The sequence below is a fragment of the Juglans microcarpa x Juglans regia genome, chromosome 4D (assembly GCF_004785595.1).
Source record: "Juglans microcarpa x Juglans regia isolate MS1-56 chromosome 4D, Jm3101_v1.0, whole genome shotgun sequence".
NCBI lineage: Eukaryota > Viridiplantae > Streptophyta > Magnoliopsida > Fagales > Juglandaceae > Juglans > Juglans microcarpa x Juglans regia.
Genome location: NC_054600.1, coordinates 24,179,842 through 24,196,955, shown reverse-complemented (window position 1 = coordinate 24,196,955; position 17,114 = coordinate 24,179,842). Strand labels below are relative to the sequence as shown.

General features: G+C 37.2%; 2 protein-coding genes across 2 annotated transcripts; one reads left to right on the top strand and one right to left on the bottom strand.

The window, feature by feature from the left end:
- Positions 1-2,715: 2,715 nt before the first annotated feature.
- LOC121260474 lies at positions 2,716-5,341 on the top strand. The gene is made up of 3 exons (XM_041162355.1): positions 2,716-3,011; positions 3,163-3,578; positions 3,847-5,341. The coding sequence occupies exons 1-3, from the start codon at positions 2,946-2,948 to the stop codon at positions 5,087-5,089; spliced, it is 1,725 nt and encodes a 574-aa protein (XP_041018289.1). The 5' UTR covers positions 2,716-2,945; the 3' UTR covers positions 5,090-5,341.
- A 4,247-nt stretch (positions 5,342-9,588) lies between these two features.
- LOC121260473 (BRCT domain-containing protein At4g02110) lies at positions 9,589-16,872 on the bottom strand. The gene is given in 11 exon segments (XM_041162354.1): positions 9,589-10,336; positions 10,515-10,731; positions 10,966-13,165; positions 13,168-13,232; positions 14,592-14,636; positions 14,796-14,865; positions 15,275-15,359; positions 15,473-15,574; positions 16,081-16,185; positions 16,337-16,426; positions 16,538-16,872. Coding segments are annotated over 11 exon segments (3,624 nt in total). The 5' UTR covers positions 16,619-16,872; the 3' UTR covers positions 9,589-9,772.
- Between the last annotated feature and the right edge of the window lie 242 nt (positions 16,873-17,114).

The window sequence follows — 17,114 nt, the reverse complement described above, 5'->3', positions numbered from 1 at the left end:
GCAAAGCAAAACCCCAAAAGGAAAAGGCATGCATGATTCTTGTGGCTTACCAGAGAAGAGTCCCTTTCTCTCTTCCCCCCCCCCCCTCCCTTAAATATGCTTTCACCATTTTACACTTCTTTATTGGCCCTCATATCCTCCATGTACTGTATTTATTAGGTTAAATTTGGATTAAAAAAAATTACATCGCATCTCATCTAATTATTACAACCTTTTTAAATTTTCATACAAAATACAATAAACAATTCAACTTTTTCAAATCTCAAAACAATAATAAGATTAAAAAATAATATTCTAACAATATTCTATTTAACTTTCATCTCATCTCAACTTACTATCAAAACTTAATCTGCCTGCAACTAGCCACATGCATGCTGGGGATATAAGTAAACTCATAAGGACTCATGCAGCAGATTTCGGCCACCATTTAATCTTCTTACAATTTGGTTTAATTTCACCATAAAGTTGTCCAAAAAAAATAAATAGAAAGGGTGCATGGTGCCTCCTAATTGATTGAAGCATTTATGCCTTTCACCAATCTTCTCTTAAGAGTTTATATCGTGATAACCAGTAGTTGACTTGTAAAGATTGTAAGCATATGCCATTATTCCATTACAGCTACCTAATTCTTCAACCATATTCATAATTAATGATGTCGAGAGACATTAATTAAACAGAGGAAATTAACTAACCATACAAACATTAATTGATCACATGTTTGAAATCTAACATCAGGATTAACAAAACCAATTAATTACTCGCACACTTGCTGACTTACCAAAGTCAAAAGTAATGCGTCCTCAATAATTCATATGTCCAAAAGGTCAAGAGTACTGTATTCTCCATGATTCATTCATTGTTAAGATATTAACTAATAAAATCTATATATTTACATCAATTTAACATTTTTGAAATAAGTGATGATTTTACATAATATCAAAACAGAAATCTTGAGTTCGAATCTTGACTCTACACTCTATCACATTTAATTAAATATTCCACATACTGAGCCTACTCATTGAAGAGAAATCTAGTCCACAAGTGAGGGAAAATATTAAGATATAAAATAATAAAATTTACTTCTTCCTATCAACTTAAACTTTTAAGATAAATGATAATTGTATATTCATGAATAAAGAGAGCGAAGTGTTATATAATATATATATATATATATATATACTATAAAAAATCATAAAATTTATCTAATAAATTATCGTGATTTGATATAATTACGGCAAATCTATTTATAAAGTTATATGAACTCAAAACAATTAAGACCATTTATTGAGTAAAATCTGAACAGGGAGTAGAATTGATATTTCATCTTTAGCAACAGTAGTAAATATCTGATGCATGGTAATATTCAATGATGATGCATGCATTAATGAGAGAGTAAATTGAGACAATGTTAAGAACCCAAGGGCTGTGAGTACTGCAAGGGCAAAGCAGAAGTAATTGCAAATCTGCTTACCCGAAATAAATAGGCTATAGCCTTGAAGTTTTTTCTTTTTTTTCCTTCGCACAGATCCTTTAAACTTGCTTTGCTTTGCGGCCAATCTGCAGCCTGCTGGCGTCTTACCTCTTCTCTCCGGTAGTTGAACCCGAGGACCCGTGATGAGTCACCGCCTATACCCGGTCACAATCACGCACTCACCGGCCTTACCTTGTCAAATATTTAAGAAATGCTGTGTATGCTCATTTTTTTTAATATAATGTAGTATCATATATTTTATTAAAAAAATTAAGAATACAAACGTAAAAATAGATGTAATTTAACGTTTTAACATTTTATTTTTTGTGGTTTTGAACATGATTTTATTTTAAATATATATATATTTTTTAAATTTGTTTAATAAAGGACATGATCAATAAGTAAAATAAGTGATATAAATTAGTAGCGTACTATCCTTACTGCATATTGTTAAGGACTAGTTTAGATAGTGAAAATACTCTATTAATATTTATTATTAGTATTTATTATTATTTAATATTCTATATTACTTTTTCAATACTATTATAACTCACTATACAAACTCAAACTCAACCTAAACCAGACCCAGGATGTTTTAATTTTCAGGAGTTGCTACTCCCACAGCTAGGAGCTCTGGGGTTCGCGCTTAGGGACGGAATTAGAAAATCTAGATTGGAGGCTAAGTTAAAAAAAAAATTAGAGGGATCAAATACTAATTTTTATATAGTCTATTTTATAAAAATATAATCTAAAACTTAATTTTTATCAAATTTTAAAAATCCTTAAATAGTTCTATCCTTGATCCCACTAATGGTTTTGAATTTTTTATATATATTTTTTAACACATTTAAATATTTAAAAAAATAAAAAATTTATAATATTATTAAAAAATACTTATTTAATTATTAAATAAAGAATAAAAATAAAAAACTAACGACGATAAAAATTAATGTTAGAAACAAATGATAAGAGTAATAATTTTCTTTTTCTTTTTTTTACACACCCATTTATGGTTGGGGAAGTAGTAGCTAGCCTAGTTAACGTAACGCAGTGTAATATTGTCCTATAGGCAATAACATAGGTCATAGGTTAAGGGGGGGAGAGAGAATCTATGGTGTGGTGCCAGCTATGAAGGTGAAGGATCAAAGCTTTGCTTGAGGGTCAAAGCTGGCAATTTCCTTTTCTTCGTAGGCTTTGTTTGTCTCCACAACTTTCCCTTATTTTCACTAGAAAAATCTTCTACAATCATTTTAAATCCCAGATTCTTCTCACTCCCTCTTTCTCAAAGCCCGCTTCCAATTTTCCCTCTCTCAGTGTCTTTCCTTATAAGCTCTCCTCCTTCGTCAGAACAGAGCAAAATGTGTTTCCTTTGAGAGAGAGAGAGAGAGAGAGAGAGAGAGAGCTGGAGAGGGGGAATTCATTCTTTGGGATTCATTCCTTTTCTCTAAGAACGAGATAGCTAGCAAGAATAACAATGGTTGCTACTTCTCCTCGCCCAAATGGTAGTGAAAAGAAGCACTGGTGGCTTACCAACAGAAAGGTAAACCTTCGGTTCTTCATATGTATATACCTGATTTGTAAACTTTAATTACATTCATTTTCAAAGTTGAAAACTTTACTTCTAAATATTTTCATTTGATTTATTTTTATACACGACTTCAACCCATGGAGCTGTTCTTCTATATATGCAGATGGTGGATAAGTACATTAAGGATGCTCGCAATCTCGTAGCGACCCAAGAACAGAGCGAAGTTGCTTTAGCACTGAGCCTTCTCGACGCGGCTCTGGCCCTTTCGCCGCGGCTTGAGAAAGCCATGGAGCTCAAAGCCAAGGCTCTGCTACATCTGCGGCGGTTCAAGGACGTGACCGATATGCTCCAAGACTACATTCCTAGCCTCAAAATGGCAAACGATGACTCTGGGTCTCTCTCATCGGAGAACTCGTCCCAGCAGTTCTCGAGGGAGCGAGTCAAGCTCCTTGGGTCCGGTAACTTGTCATCTGACTCGCTGGGTCGGGATCCTAGTTTCAAGTGCTTCTCTGTCTCCGACTTGAAGAAGAAAGTCATGGCAGGGCTATACAAAAACTGCGACAAAGATGGGCAATGGAGGTAAAACGAAATCTTCTTTTCTGGGGGTGCCTTAAATTTATTTTTCTGTTCTATTGGCTTTGAATTGAATTGCTGCATTTTGGTTCTTCTTTTGATGAATTTTTCTTTATGAATATCGAGGCATGTTCTCTTGGTTTGAGTAAATGCACTGCATAAAGAAAACTAACTCTTTTACTAAAATTAGAAAATATATATATATAATTTTTTTAATGCAATTGTCCGTCCTTGTTCGGGTTAACTCAACTTCTCTTGCACGCAATCGATACAGGTACTTGGTTCTGGGGCAAGCTTGTTGCCATCTGGGGCTAATGGAGGACGCCATGGCTCTCCTTCAGACTGGGAAGCGCCTCGCCACCGCCGCATTCCGCCGCGAGAGTATATGCTGGTCTGATGACAGTTTCTCCGTCTCCTCAATCGTCACAATCTCTACCACAACTCCTCCCACCACTCCACCCCGTGACCCCACAGATTTAGAGAGCGTAAACCAACTCATCAGCCACATAAAGCTGCTCCTCCGTCGCAAAACCGCTGCGCTCGCCGCCCTCGACGCCGGCCTATACTCTGAGGCCATCCGACACTTCAGCAAGATTGTCGATGGCCGCCGTGGCGCCCCGCAAGGCTTCTTGGCCGAGTGTTACATGCACCGGGCCTCGGCCTATCGATCAGCTGGTCGAATAGCCGAGTCCATTGCTGATTGCAACAAGACTTTGGCACTGGATCCGACTTGCATTCAGGCTCTCGATACAAGAGCGTCTCTTTTGGAGTCGATTCGGTGCTTGCCCGACTGTCTGCACGATCTAGAGCATCTGAAGCTTTTGTACAACTCCATTCTGCGTGATAGGAAGCTCCCTGGGCCAGTTTGGAAGCGACACAACGTAAGGTACAGGGAGATTCCTGGGAAGCTCTGTGCGCTCACGACCAAGATTCAACTCCTGAAGCAGAGGGTTGCTTCTGGGGAGACTGGGGAGGTGGATTTCTACGCTTTGATTGGGTTGAGACGTGGGTGTTCGAGGTCCGAGTTAGAGAGAGCGCATTTGTTGCTGTGTTTGAAGCATAAACCGGATAAGGCCATAAACTTTATTGATAAATGTGAGCTTGCGGATGATCGCGATCTTGATTCGCTTAAAGACCGAGCGAGGATGGCTGCTTTGTTGCTGTACAGATTGCTCCAAAAGGGTTACTCGAGTGTAATGGCTACGATTATGGACGAGGAAGCGGCCGAGAAGCAGAGAAAGAAAGCTGCTGCTGCACTGCAAGCGGCACAAGCAACGGCAATACCAGTGCAGCAAACCCAAGCATCGAAATTGGAATCGGAAACCAATTCCTCATCTTCCAAGAATTCATCAGCCGAGGTTCCTAGTTCCAATAAAATGACGGCGTCGACATCTTCGTCGAATACGTCGGTTTTCCAAGGGGTGTTTTGCCGGGACCTTGCGGTGGTTGGGAGTCTGCTTTCACAAGTTGGGTTTAACCGTCAAATCCCATTGAAGTACGAGGCATTGAGCTGCTGATTGGATTGATTGGTGGGTGGGTTTAGAAAATTCAAGCTCTATGAGATGTTACCGGCAGGGGAATCTCTGGTTCATTTTTCTCTATTTGTACAAAAAGATAATTTTAGAACTGCCGGAAAATTTTGTCACCCTTCTTTAATTTCCTTATCCACTGCTACTACTACATGTACAGAATTTTCAGTACCCAAGTTTGTACTTTTGTTCATGCAGCTTTCAAGGCTTTTAATTATTTTAGTTTAAATTTAAATTAAATTCTCCTCTTTCACTTGCTTCAGTAATTTCGTAGGCTGTAAAATATCTCTATCAATGGTTGCCTGTTTGGCAATGGAAAGATAAGCTATTATACTTACTGTACATCTCACTCCCTGCTCTGCATTTAATTTTTACGACGTCAAAGTTGTCTTTGGCTGTTTTTTCTTCCACGCCCTACACGGATGCATTTAATTTTCATCTGGATAGATTATGTTCATCCATGAAACTGGGCATTGGTGACATTCCACTGTATTTTCTTTTGTTTTCTACTCCGACCCCCAAAAGTTTTGCTTCTTTGCTCTTGTATGATTGGCTGGCGAGCTGGGTAGTGAGAGTGAATCAGGTTTGGAAGAAAAGAACAGCCATGGTCCGAATGGTCCCCTGTTATAGGAGTACGTCCCTCATGGTTTTATTGCTTTGAGTGCACCTGGCTATGGAGATGTGGCATGATTGTACTGGTCCTCAAAAGGACAATGTGAGGTCACCCCAAACACAGAGGAAAAAGGCTTTGTCAGTTCTTTTTTTAAAAAAATTTCAGGTCCGGTTAATATACAGACAAGTGAAAGGTCTAATCGTACACTCAATACAAGAATACCTATGTGGGTTTGGAAAGGAAATGTCAAATCCAGATTTACTTTTACATCCTAAATGCTTTGGGCTTCGGTTTATTTCCTGCAACAATGTTTGCCACCATTGTTGGTTTTTGGAGCAGATGTGGTGGAATAAAACCAGTAGTACTGCACTAACCAACCAAAAAATAATTTTTATTAAGACGGGCGGTCTTGAGGACGTTTAAAGAGGGGTCGTTGGGGGTACAATCAATGAGGTTTAATAGTAGCACTGTCCAATGTCAAATGATTTTTTTGAGGGCGTGGCTTTTGTTGGAAGGGTTTTAGGGAAGGGGAAAGCCTGCGTTCTCAGCCCTACGGAAAAAAGGTCGCATCATTGTGTAGCTGATCCAGGTTGTCACTTTGCTTGATGGATTGGTTTTGTTGCCAGAAAATGTTGACTGTTTTTAGGACCATTTTTAGGTGTAGTATTGGCTGGTTTGCTTTGGTTTAGAAAGCTACATCATATCTCGGACCACCTGCATCCTTTATGCAGACTCCATGCATTTTTACGTTGATATTCTTTGGCTTTAGTTTTTAAATCATATTTCCATTTTATTTTTATTATAATAAATTAATTGGAATAAATTTAGCCATACAAGGTCAATGTGACATCAACTTCTCTCTCTCCTTCCTTTTGTGGTAGCTAATTATTCTTGCTAGACAATTTTATTAATATAATTAACATGGAATAGCCTGTTTTAAATTTGTTATGCTTTGAGAAATAAAGAAATTTCTATTATAATAATAATAATAATAATAGTGGTAGTAGTAGGTGGCTGGGGTTTTATATTTTAAAATAATGAAGAATGTTATGTATCAGTTATTATTCACTCCTACACCTTACACTTAGAACTTTTTTTTATAAGATGTGAAGCATATGATAGCGAATAATGACTGATAAAAAGAATTTTCTAAAATAATAGACAAGTAAACATAATGCAAATTTGGAGAGCCAATGCTATCAAAGTTTAATTGTAATAATTTTCTTGAAGGCTAGCTCAAAGACATTTTTCCAGGTAGGATTACCAAATATTTTGATTGCAATGTCGAAACCACCTTGTTCTTTATCTATTTATTTCTTACTCTAAAAAAGGCCCCCTAATCGTACGATTCACTCAATAGTAGTTATCTTAAACCCTAAAAAATTTTTTACTTTTCTTTTTTTGCAAGTGATTTCCATGATCATGCTTCCACGCCACTCAATGATTATGTTTGCTTCTTCTTCTTTTTTCTTCCCCTCCCAAGACTCCTTTTGAGTAAACTTTATTAATGACCAAAATCTTCCATTCATGAGAAAAATACAAGAACTATATATGAGGTTTTGTTTTGCAAACCGAGATGATCAGAGATGGCCTTTATTATATATATGAGTTGTTGTTCAGTTGTCGATAAGGCATTGAACCTCCTTGTTCATGTAAATGATTTATTGATCAGAACATTTATATAATTATTTGGCCCAGAGATGTATGAAAATGAAATGCAATATATATATACATCCCATGTTCTCATGAGTACGACAACCCATGCTAGCAGCTTCCTTTGTATGTGTCTCACAGCTCATTTTTCACTACGATATTTTGTCGAACATATGACTTCTGCTGAATTATCTGAACACTTGGGATCCATTTTTCAAACCAAAGCAAGACTAGCTGGCTGGAATTATTGTATTTCTAGCTCGCGTGACCATGCATTCACGGCTGCTGATCAGTATACTACAAGCTAGACTTGAAAACAAACAAAAATTTAAAAAAAAAAGTTGGCTAGATTTTAAAAACCATTGGTGAGAAGTGGAAAACATGCCTCGCACGTCCCCATCCTTCAGCTTTTAAAAAATATGAACATGAAGAAGTGTGAATTATAGTCTGCAATAATTTATGGTAATTTTCAATTGGAATTCTGACAAAATACTGCTTTCCAGTTGCTGTTTTTATTAGGTTAATGCAGTGGATTAGACTATATATTTTGAAAGCATATTTTATTTTCGTGTGGCAAAAGAAAAGGTGTGGCTCACGAGGGCACCTCACATTTTTTGTCTTACTTTATTCTGTGGTCAGAGGCTTTGGAGCATCTCTCTGAACTCTGTAGTCTGAACCCACTTTTTCAAATTAAACCACGAAATGGGAGCTTAGATTAGAGTTTACACTTGTGATGATTCCAGCCTTGAATGACTGTAATGCCCATGTGTTGAAAGGTTAAGAGCATATATCCATGGACAGAGCAGTAATCCGGGGGAGGAGATGGGTTGAGATTTGGATAAGTAAGGAGAAATGGGGGGTTGGGGGAAATAACACGTGATGTTTGAATGTTGGGAACATTGGAAAGAGGTGAAGTCGTGGCCAGATATGATGATGTCAGTGACAGCATGTGCATCTCTCTCCCTCTCTCTCTCTCTCACACGCACACAGACACCCAAGATGAGAATAGGGTTCAGGACTGGACGGGGTTATGTTGTCATAGATAGTCACTAATGGTGCAAGAAAAATCCGACAGTTGATTTGTTTTTAAGGAAAAATACAAAGAATTAGTGGTTGGGTTTCAGGTTTCAAAATTGCGTTTGTTGAGATAGTTCTGAGTCCATCCTTCTTTCATTTGAATGATTCTCATTCACAGGCCCAAGTTTTTACAAAGTTGGGGAAGTTTTTAAAAGGATGGGCTTTAGATAGTTTGTGATTCATTCAGCGGTTTGAAAGGACCTTATTTGAGGCCTCTTGACGCTGCTCTCTTTGGTGTATTGAAGACTAGAAGATACATACACGACTTCGTGTTATTGAGCCTCATCTTGTGGCATAGAAGAAAACAAATCCCGTAGCTTTGTGGTTTTGTTGAGTTATACACAACAGTGCAATACCCTTGATTGAAACATAAAAACGTGATGAATGAAAACCTACTTTTCTTGCTGTTTACAATGGATTCTAAGGATATCTAATTATAATCTCTATTAGTCTCTTTATAGTATAAGCTTGAATGTGACTTAAGTTTCTTTAGCTCGTGTTATGATTTGATTATTGAGAAGACTCACATGTAATACACATGTTGCCACTGAGAGCAGTGGCTTTTAGCAGGCGAAAGGAGTACGGAAAGAGCTACAATTCTTTATTTGAGTAATGTTCAGTCATAGAATACGCAAATATCGTGCAATTGTTTTGAAAAATAGTAAAGTCTACTTTTAAAAAATTAATTTTTTTTTCACGTGGATTGTATTTATTCATTTTTTTCAAAAAAATTACACAACGTTTGCATACTTCACAACTACAAATATCATCTCTCCTATTTCTCCTATTTACACAACTTTAGAACATAGGCAACCAACTTCGAACTCGCTTTTGGTTTAGATCAAACAAGTGTGTGTGGTGCCATCTTCTACTCCAAATTCTTGTGTCAATTTATTCAGACATTCCAATCAAGCCCAATTCTGGAAAATGTTTTAAGAACAAATCAGGAATGGAAAGAGTGCATATGTTGAATTTGCACGTCAGGTTAATTCCGGTAAGCTAGTAGACCATCAGAAAATCAAGGATAATGTTCACTTGAGCTACACCTAGAATCGAAGCTTGAGAGGTTCTTCGAAAATTAATTTGTGGGGTATACCAAGGTAATGGTGTTTTTGGTTGGTATCAAGTTTCCCGCCTAGTCAGATTGGCCAAACATTTTCTAAGTCACCATGATACAATTTTAGTAACTAATTTGTACAGAGTACATTACAAACATTTTGGACGACTATATAATGAGTTATACTACTGCACTTGCCACAACTAAACGTACAAAAACTATTTGAGAGACCTTTCTAAAACTGAAAGGGTTGCAAACGAGAGAGCAAAATTCATTTGCTTTCCAATAATGAGGTTCCCTTTTTCTTTTTCTGGCCTGAGTTTGTGCTACGCCTGCTTTCACTACACTTTTGACAAAACCAATCGTCCTCAGGAACATCTTCAAGTGGAGGATCACAGCAGTCAATGTGGGTACCAATCCCACAACCAACAGAACCACTTTCATCACCACACATAAGCATCACCTCCGCTCTATCGCAAGACCCACAAACTTGGCAGGCTATGTCATTACTACTATCATCTGGTGGTGTCAGGTCCTCGACAATCTCTTCTGCTCTGTCCTGCAGGTGAGCAAATGACCTCTCCACCCAAACATTAGTATTGTATAGCACATGCCTGTCGAGGGAATACCCAGGTTTGCAAACATACTCGACCAAATAATCAGCTAGAACACAAGGTATCTCATTTTTTAAGAACTCCTGGACCCACAAATCAACACGTGGCATGCCGGGGCTGATAATTGCAAAATCAACTCCAGAGTTTAGGAAGCGGGTATAAGGAGGGGAAGTTGCCAATATAGTCCCATCACCAGCTTTCACGACACGCTTCAGGGTATCCTGTTCAATGACAGATTAAAGGCTGTATCAAAATCAACAAGAGCTTAGGACATGCAACCCAGAGGAAACCTATCGTTATTGTTCATCATAAGGCAGTTTGTAAAAGATATAACATTTGGTACAATCTATGGCAGAATTTGCATGGGGAAAATGTAAAATGAGATTTTGACAAGCATACCAAAGGTGGTGCAATGCATTCTCCATAAATGATTATGCGCATTCCATAAAATGCACCGTGGCCAGTTCTCTTCCTCAAGAGTCGCCACTTCCTTGGAGCCTCCAAATTTATTGCACCATCTTCACTCAAGCCATTGTTGTGCCATTCATATGGCTCCTCTGCCAAGAATCTTCCAGCCTGACTACAGGCACTTAGATAATCAGTCTTGAGAATCCACCTGCATTTCATATTGAAACAGTTCCTACACATGATTAGTCGTGTTTAACATATATTCCAAACTTCTGACAAGAATGAGTCAAGTTTTAGATGGTGTGTTTGCAGGATCAATTAGAAAGTGAGGCCTGCTGTAAAAATGTTTCCCTTTTTCCTTGGCAAACAGAACTCCAGTTGGAAATGACAAACAATTTGACACCATCATCCAAGTTTTGAAGTATGCTTGGAGGTAACATACCTCCCAGATGCAGCAGCAGCAAAGAACTTCTCTGTCCTTCGAATTGGATCTGTGGTTATAAAGTGTGTGGCCTGGTATGACCATTGATGAGAATCTCGACAAAGTCTTCCTTTCAAACGCCTAATAACTTGTTGAAACTCCTTTCTTTGTAGTCGATGTGCACTAAATATGAACCATGCAGGTTCTATTTTCTCACCGTTTGGATTAACCTTCCCTGCCTTTCGATTGATCTTCCTTGGCACTATGTTAGAATTAATAGATAATTTCCCATCATTCTCTTTGATCTGACTTAAGTTTTTAACTGGCCTGTTCTCCTTCTCCACTTCACTACTGTTCTCTGACTTATTTGATGCACTAGGGCATCTATTAGTTTTACCAGAAGGAAACAACACTCTTTTCTTCTTTTCCAACCCTGTCCCCTCATTGTTCTCAGCCCCACTTTCTTCACGATCCACACCTTTCTTAGATTTCAATATATCTATCTTCATCTTGGCTCCACCTGTAGAGCGTTTTTGTCCTTTATTCATCTTCCCTTTGACACCATCCCCACGTAAGCTTGCTTTAACATGCTTAGAATTCTCATCACAAAGAGTCTTTTCTGTTTCAGTTTCATTGGTGTCTTCCTCTGAAGCCATTGCATTACCATGCATTCCTGTGTTTGCAATATCCTGCAGCCTTTCCCAATTCTCTCCCATGATTGTATCTGTTGTATTTGTCAATATAACCACCCCAGACTTCTTTTCATCAAGTGGTTTCTCCAATTCATCTTCAAGTTTGTCTTCTGAAGCCTCAGTTTCAGCATCCATTGATTCATTTTTATTCTCCATATTGTCACCAGCTATCACATTTGTTGTCAGCATCTCCTTTGGTGCTTCAAGATTAACAGTTGGAGGAGATGTCTCAAGTTTCATAGAACCGGAAGACTTCTCATGATCTGCTGCCTCTTTTACTTCAAATGAATGAATTACAGCACCATTTTGGGAGATGGTTTTATTTAAGTATAAAGGACCCTTTTGGATATTAACAGTAGTTGACTTGGGTCTTGAACCCAAAGTCTTCTTGGCCACCATCTTCTTCCTAAGAGGTTTTGTGATCAAGTTATCATTTCCTCCTTCAGGCAAGCTCAAATTGCCAGGCCCACCAGATTTCTCAGTCTCCAACTTATTGTTACTGGGAGATGACTCCGCATCTTGCTGCCAATTCTCTTGCTCCCCTTTTTCTCTAACTTCTTGTGCAGATCTCTCAATACCTAAATGTAAAATTTCAGGCTTAGTTGATAAAGCAGACTTATTTAATCTCTGAAAAGATGATTGAGGTGTCTTCTCAGCAGCATCGTTATCCTGCCCAGTCTTTCCACTCAAAGTTTTAGAGGAAGACACACCACATGTTAATGACTTCTTGCTACTTGTTGAAAGTTTAGTTGCTGATTTGTTACCATCTGATTGCTGTGCAGCATTCAGATTAGCAGTCTCATCAACAGGAAGACCACCATGGCCATCAATCAAAGTTATTGGTTCCACCCCCAGGGTATTATCACCTGACACAGGATCCAGGCAGGGTGCTGCATCAATACTCAACTTTGGTGACTTAAGGCTAGCATAAGAAGCATTTGCCATTCTCTTTTGAGGCAACAAACCACTCGAGTCTTCTCTGTGTACTAACTCAGTTCCTTCCTGATAAGTTTGAAGGCAACCAGAGCCAAATCTGTCCTTCACTTGTTCAACCTTGAAGGGAGAGTTGTCAAAATCATCATGGACTTTACCCAAAGGTGTTTTAGAACAGTTGCTGAAATTGCCTGATATTTTTGGAGAGTCCACAGGAAGTGGGGATCTCCTAGACGTTTTCATTGAGTAACTTATAGGACTAACTGCGGCATCAGAATGAACGGGCCTTTGGGCATCACTTCCAGAGGTAGATGTCAAGCTATTCCTTACTCTTGTAGGATATGGATTTTGTTCAAGCGGGTAAGGTAGCTCACCAGAACTAGTAGTGTGATGGCCAAGTGCTTTAGAAACATCAGCATTACCAAAGCTTGAGGCCTGAACAGATGACTTTTCTTCTACAGGAATTATTAACTTGTTTAGAGGACCATTTGAAGGTGAAACTTCACCTACTGTTTTGGACAATTTACCGGTTGTCAGTAGCCCAATCTTTGAATTATGAGGGCTCTTATTTATGTTTCTCCCCCAAAGTGCGCTGGGGTTGTGTCATCAGCCTCTTCTTCAGAATCCTTAGCTTCTGCTTCCATCATCTCCAACTCATAGCCACTGTTAAGAAAGAATGGTGGTTCAGAAGATAAATTGGCATGGTGTGATGGTGCAAATACAAACAACACAAAATTCAGCAGTTCCTCCCCAAATCTATAAATAATAATTAAGAGAAATTAAAATATCAGTAGCAGTGTTATTCCACGGTGAAAACTCAATAATATTAGAGAAACTCAACAATATTAACACATGTTCCGTCTATTGCATGAACCAACAAAGATGCCTAAATCTTGTTAAGATATAAATTAAATAATAAAATCTACCTCTTCTAATCAATTCAAACTTTTGGAACAAGTAATGATTTCACATAGTATCATAACAGAGATCCTTAATTCAAACCTTAACTCTACACTCTACCCTCATTTAATTAAATATTACACGTGTTTGACTCACTCATTAAAGAAGAGTCTGGCCCACACGTAAATGGTAGTATTAAGATATAAATTAAGTAATAAAATCTAACTCTTCTCATCAGTTTAAATTCCTAGAACAAGTAGTGATTTCACAAACCTATGCTTCTTCACTTAATTGAAAGACTCTTAATGGTCAGATATAATTCAATGATCATAAACTCTCTATTTCCCAATTTCAATCTAACTTGTAGATTTATGGGCAAATGCATTAACTGTTGGTCCCAAGGTCAGAATTCAAGGGCCGGTACGGATACCAAAAGAATAAGGGCATGTTTGGAAAGTGAAGGTTTATCTAATTTTTTAGAATTCATGGAAAGCATATTGAGATGTGATTTCTTAGACTTTGTAGAAGTGGGGAGGTTGAATGAGAAGTTGTTTGAATAAAACTTTTAGGATATAAGTTTTGTTTAAAATTCGTGAAAGTGAGTAGGTAGATTTGAAAATATGATTAGATAAAATTTTGGAAGCCTTTTTTTGGGGGGGTTTGTGAAAGTTACTTCTTTTTTTTCTTTTGTTTTTTGAGATTTTTTCACTGAAACTCGGGTAAATAATTAGTTGAAAAGTGTTTTTGAGAGAGGAAATTTTTTTTTGCATTCAAAAAATATTACGATTGACATAAACAATTTTTCCTAAAAAATTATTAAAATTATTAAAATTTTTTGTAAAATTTATTCTGAAATTTTTTTGAAACCAAGTATACCCAATTTCCTGTTAAAAGCACATAGGAATAAAAAATGTAGAATAAGAAACAACTATGTTTATTCATGCATATAGGCATAGGATGTAATTAGCTTCTCACCAATGCTATAAAAAAAAAACAAAAAACAAAATAAAAAAGGCCAAACCACCTCCTCTACTCCCCTTCTTTCCAATGCAGCCTTGATGTAATAGATTCTTACATGCACGTCACAAAAACATAACACAAACTTAGATTCAAATGCCTCACCTTTTGTCATAGTTTTCTTCAGGAAGAAGCTCCCAATCCCTTAAGCTGCAAAAGAATAAAGGGGAATAGATAAAAGAAAATCTTTTCAGTTGTACAAAAATCCAGTGTCTCATTTTTTATGAAGGTTCTGAGACAATTGTATATTTCATCAGTATATACCTCAGAATTTCAAAACATGAAATTACAAGTAGAATGTCAACATACCAATCTTCCAACCATCGATGATTGACAAGCTTTATTGTATTTATTCTTTTGGCAAGTTCATACTTCTCCCCTGCATACAAAAATAAATACCAGCAAATTTATTACTATTTTACTAATAGTAATCCACAGACATCTCTCTCATCTCGGGTTATATGGTTCATAATGAGCTTTCAATAGAACATGAACTGATTGTGGCCAGAAAGAAACCACAATAATGACTGAGATAGACTAAAATATCCACAAATTAGAGGATGATGACTTTGTTCTGAAAAATCAAAAGATGAGTGCCTTCCTCTCAGGAAGCAATAAATAACTCCTCAATAAAAATGCATTATAAATGCTACCCAAATAAAACATGCACGAAGAAAGTTGATTACAGAACCCGGGGGAGTAGATTACAGCAAATAAAAGCAGCATATGTATAAGACCAGTAATCATATTTCATTTTAATACACTTTGTGAGGTCATTGAAAACACACCCTCAAATTTGTAGCAAATCAGATGAGTAACCTTGTTTGCCACCAACGGCTTAGAGAATTCAGCACCCATCAAGCCAACCATTGCCTGAGAAGAAAACATGTCATAATACAATGTCCTTTCATTGAACTGCTCTCCCAAGTAAGTTACAGTAGGATCCCTATTAAGTGCTGAATAGCAAAAGTCTGTGAAATGCATACCATAATGTCCTCTCGATCTTGCCGCTGATAACCAGTTAAGCATATTACTAAATTTTTTGCACCTCGTATTCCATTTGTATCTTTGAGTGGCCTGTACATAATCTGTTAAAAAGCAAACATGAATTTCCAATGATATATGTAAACAGTGTTACAAGAGCTAAAACACAAATTGCCAAAAGAAAACACAGATTACAAACTAGGGTTTGGCTAACGATTTCTGAAGTCACAGGTCCACACAATTTAGGAGAAACATTTAAGTTACTCATTGAGTCCAAAAAAAATAAGAAAAATTTAGGCGGCATGCACTTGTTGCTGATATCTAATCACCCTCGTGTTACATTGATCTGAACATGCATGTACAAAAAAAAAAAAGACAACAACAACAACAACAAGAAGAAGCAAATTAAGAGAAACAGGGAAAGTATTTTCCAAACCCGATAAACAAACTACAGCAACCTGCAGGAACCTCTAGTTTATACTGATACTTTAAGTGGTTAACACTGAAATCTCGTTGTAAACAAAATATATTCAATTATCTGCCATACCTATGTTAATATAAATAAAATAAGTCCTATCAATCAATATATGAAGAAAACCGAGAAACACACCGATGTGGCATCAACAGGCATTCCAACGTCAAAACTATGATCAACCCATAAGGCCGTGACGAGAGTCTTGGCGTCGTTTCGAGCAGCAATACATACAGGATCGTCCTGCACAACATACACGGTACCAATAAGCATACATAAACAGTAAACACCTCCCCAGCAACAAAATATAAACTTAAGAAAGAGGGAAAGTAAATTTATAATAAACAAATAATAATAAAAGGGAAAATAAGGGAAAACATAAATTGGGGCTTACATAAACAAGCTTATCCACGATTACATGAGTACAACTTGGGCTATACTGACCAGCATCGATTCCACCGCCATAAACAAGCTTGCATCTAACCTACAATAGTTACAGTTTCAAGTCTAATCAATTAGCAATCAGATCAACATAATCAACTATCCAAAGTCACAAAATTCAGAGAGAGAGAGAGAGAGAGAGAGAGAGAGAGACCTTGTTTTCGGTGGCTGGATTGAATCCGAAGAGAACGAAACGGACACCGAGAAAAACACTGGATGAAGAATTGGTTTCCATAGGTGAATCGAATTTCAGCGAGGAGATTTAATTCCCGACAATAGAAGAGGGTGTGGAAGTAAATGCAGGGGACTAGTGATGGGAGATTGAAGTGAAATGAGAAAAGCGAACAAAAAGGAAGGTTTTGTGTTTTGTCATATAAACTTGCAGAGGAAGAGTGAGATAGTGCAAAATAGTGTTGGAGGGAATTTGATTTTTGTTCCGTTGATTTTTTTAATTTTTTTGGATTTTGGTGTCCTGGCGGGACGACCTAAATATGGTCGCTGTGCATTGCGCCACGCAGCCTAGGAAGGAGAAGCGGATTTGGGACGCGTGTACAGACCCGGTTTCATAGTTTCGTCTCATGGGTTTTATGTATTTTTTTTTTAAAGAAATGCTTTGGGATCCGAATTTGTGTCTCAAACAAGTTTTTTTTATTTATTTAGTGATTAAAGAAGTATTTTTTAATGATATCATAAATTTTTTTTTTAAATATTTATGATAATTAAAAAATACA

What these genes read in the sequence shown, in the direction of transcription:
- LOC121260474 (XM_041162355.1), top strand. Translation starts at nt 2,946, where the DNA reads ATGGTTGCTACTTCTCCTCGCCCAAATGGTAGTGAAAAGAAGCACTGG. An exon ending in GGTGGCTTACCAACAGAAAG is followed by an intron (nt 3,012 to 3,162) that starts GTAAACCTTCGG and finishes CTATATATGCAG; the next exon opens with ATGGTGGATAAGTACATTAA. An exon ending in GACAAAGATGGGCAATGGAG is followed by an intron (nt 3,579 to 3,846) that starts GTAAAACGAAAT and finishes CAATCGATACAG; the next exon opens with GTACTTGGTTCTGGGGCAAG.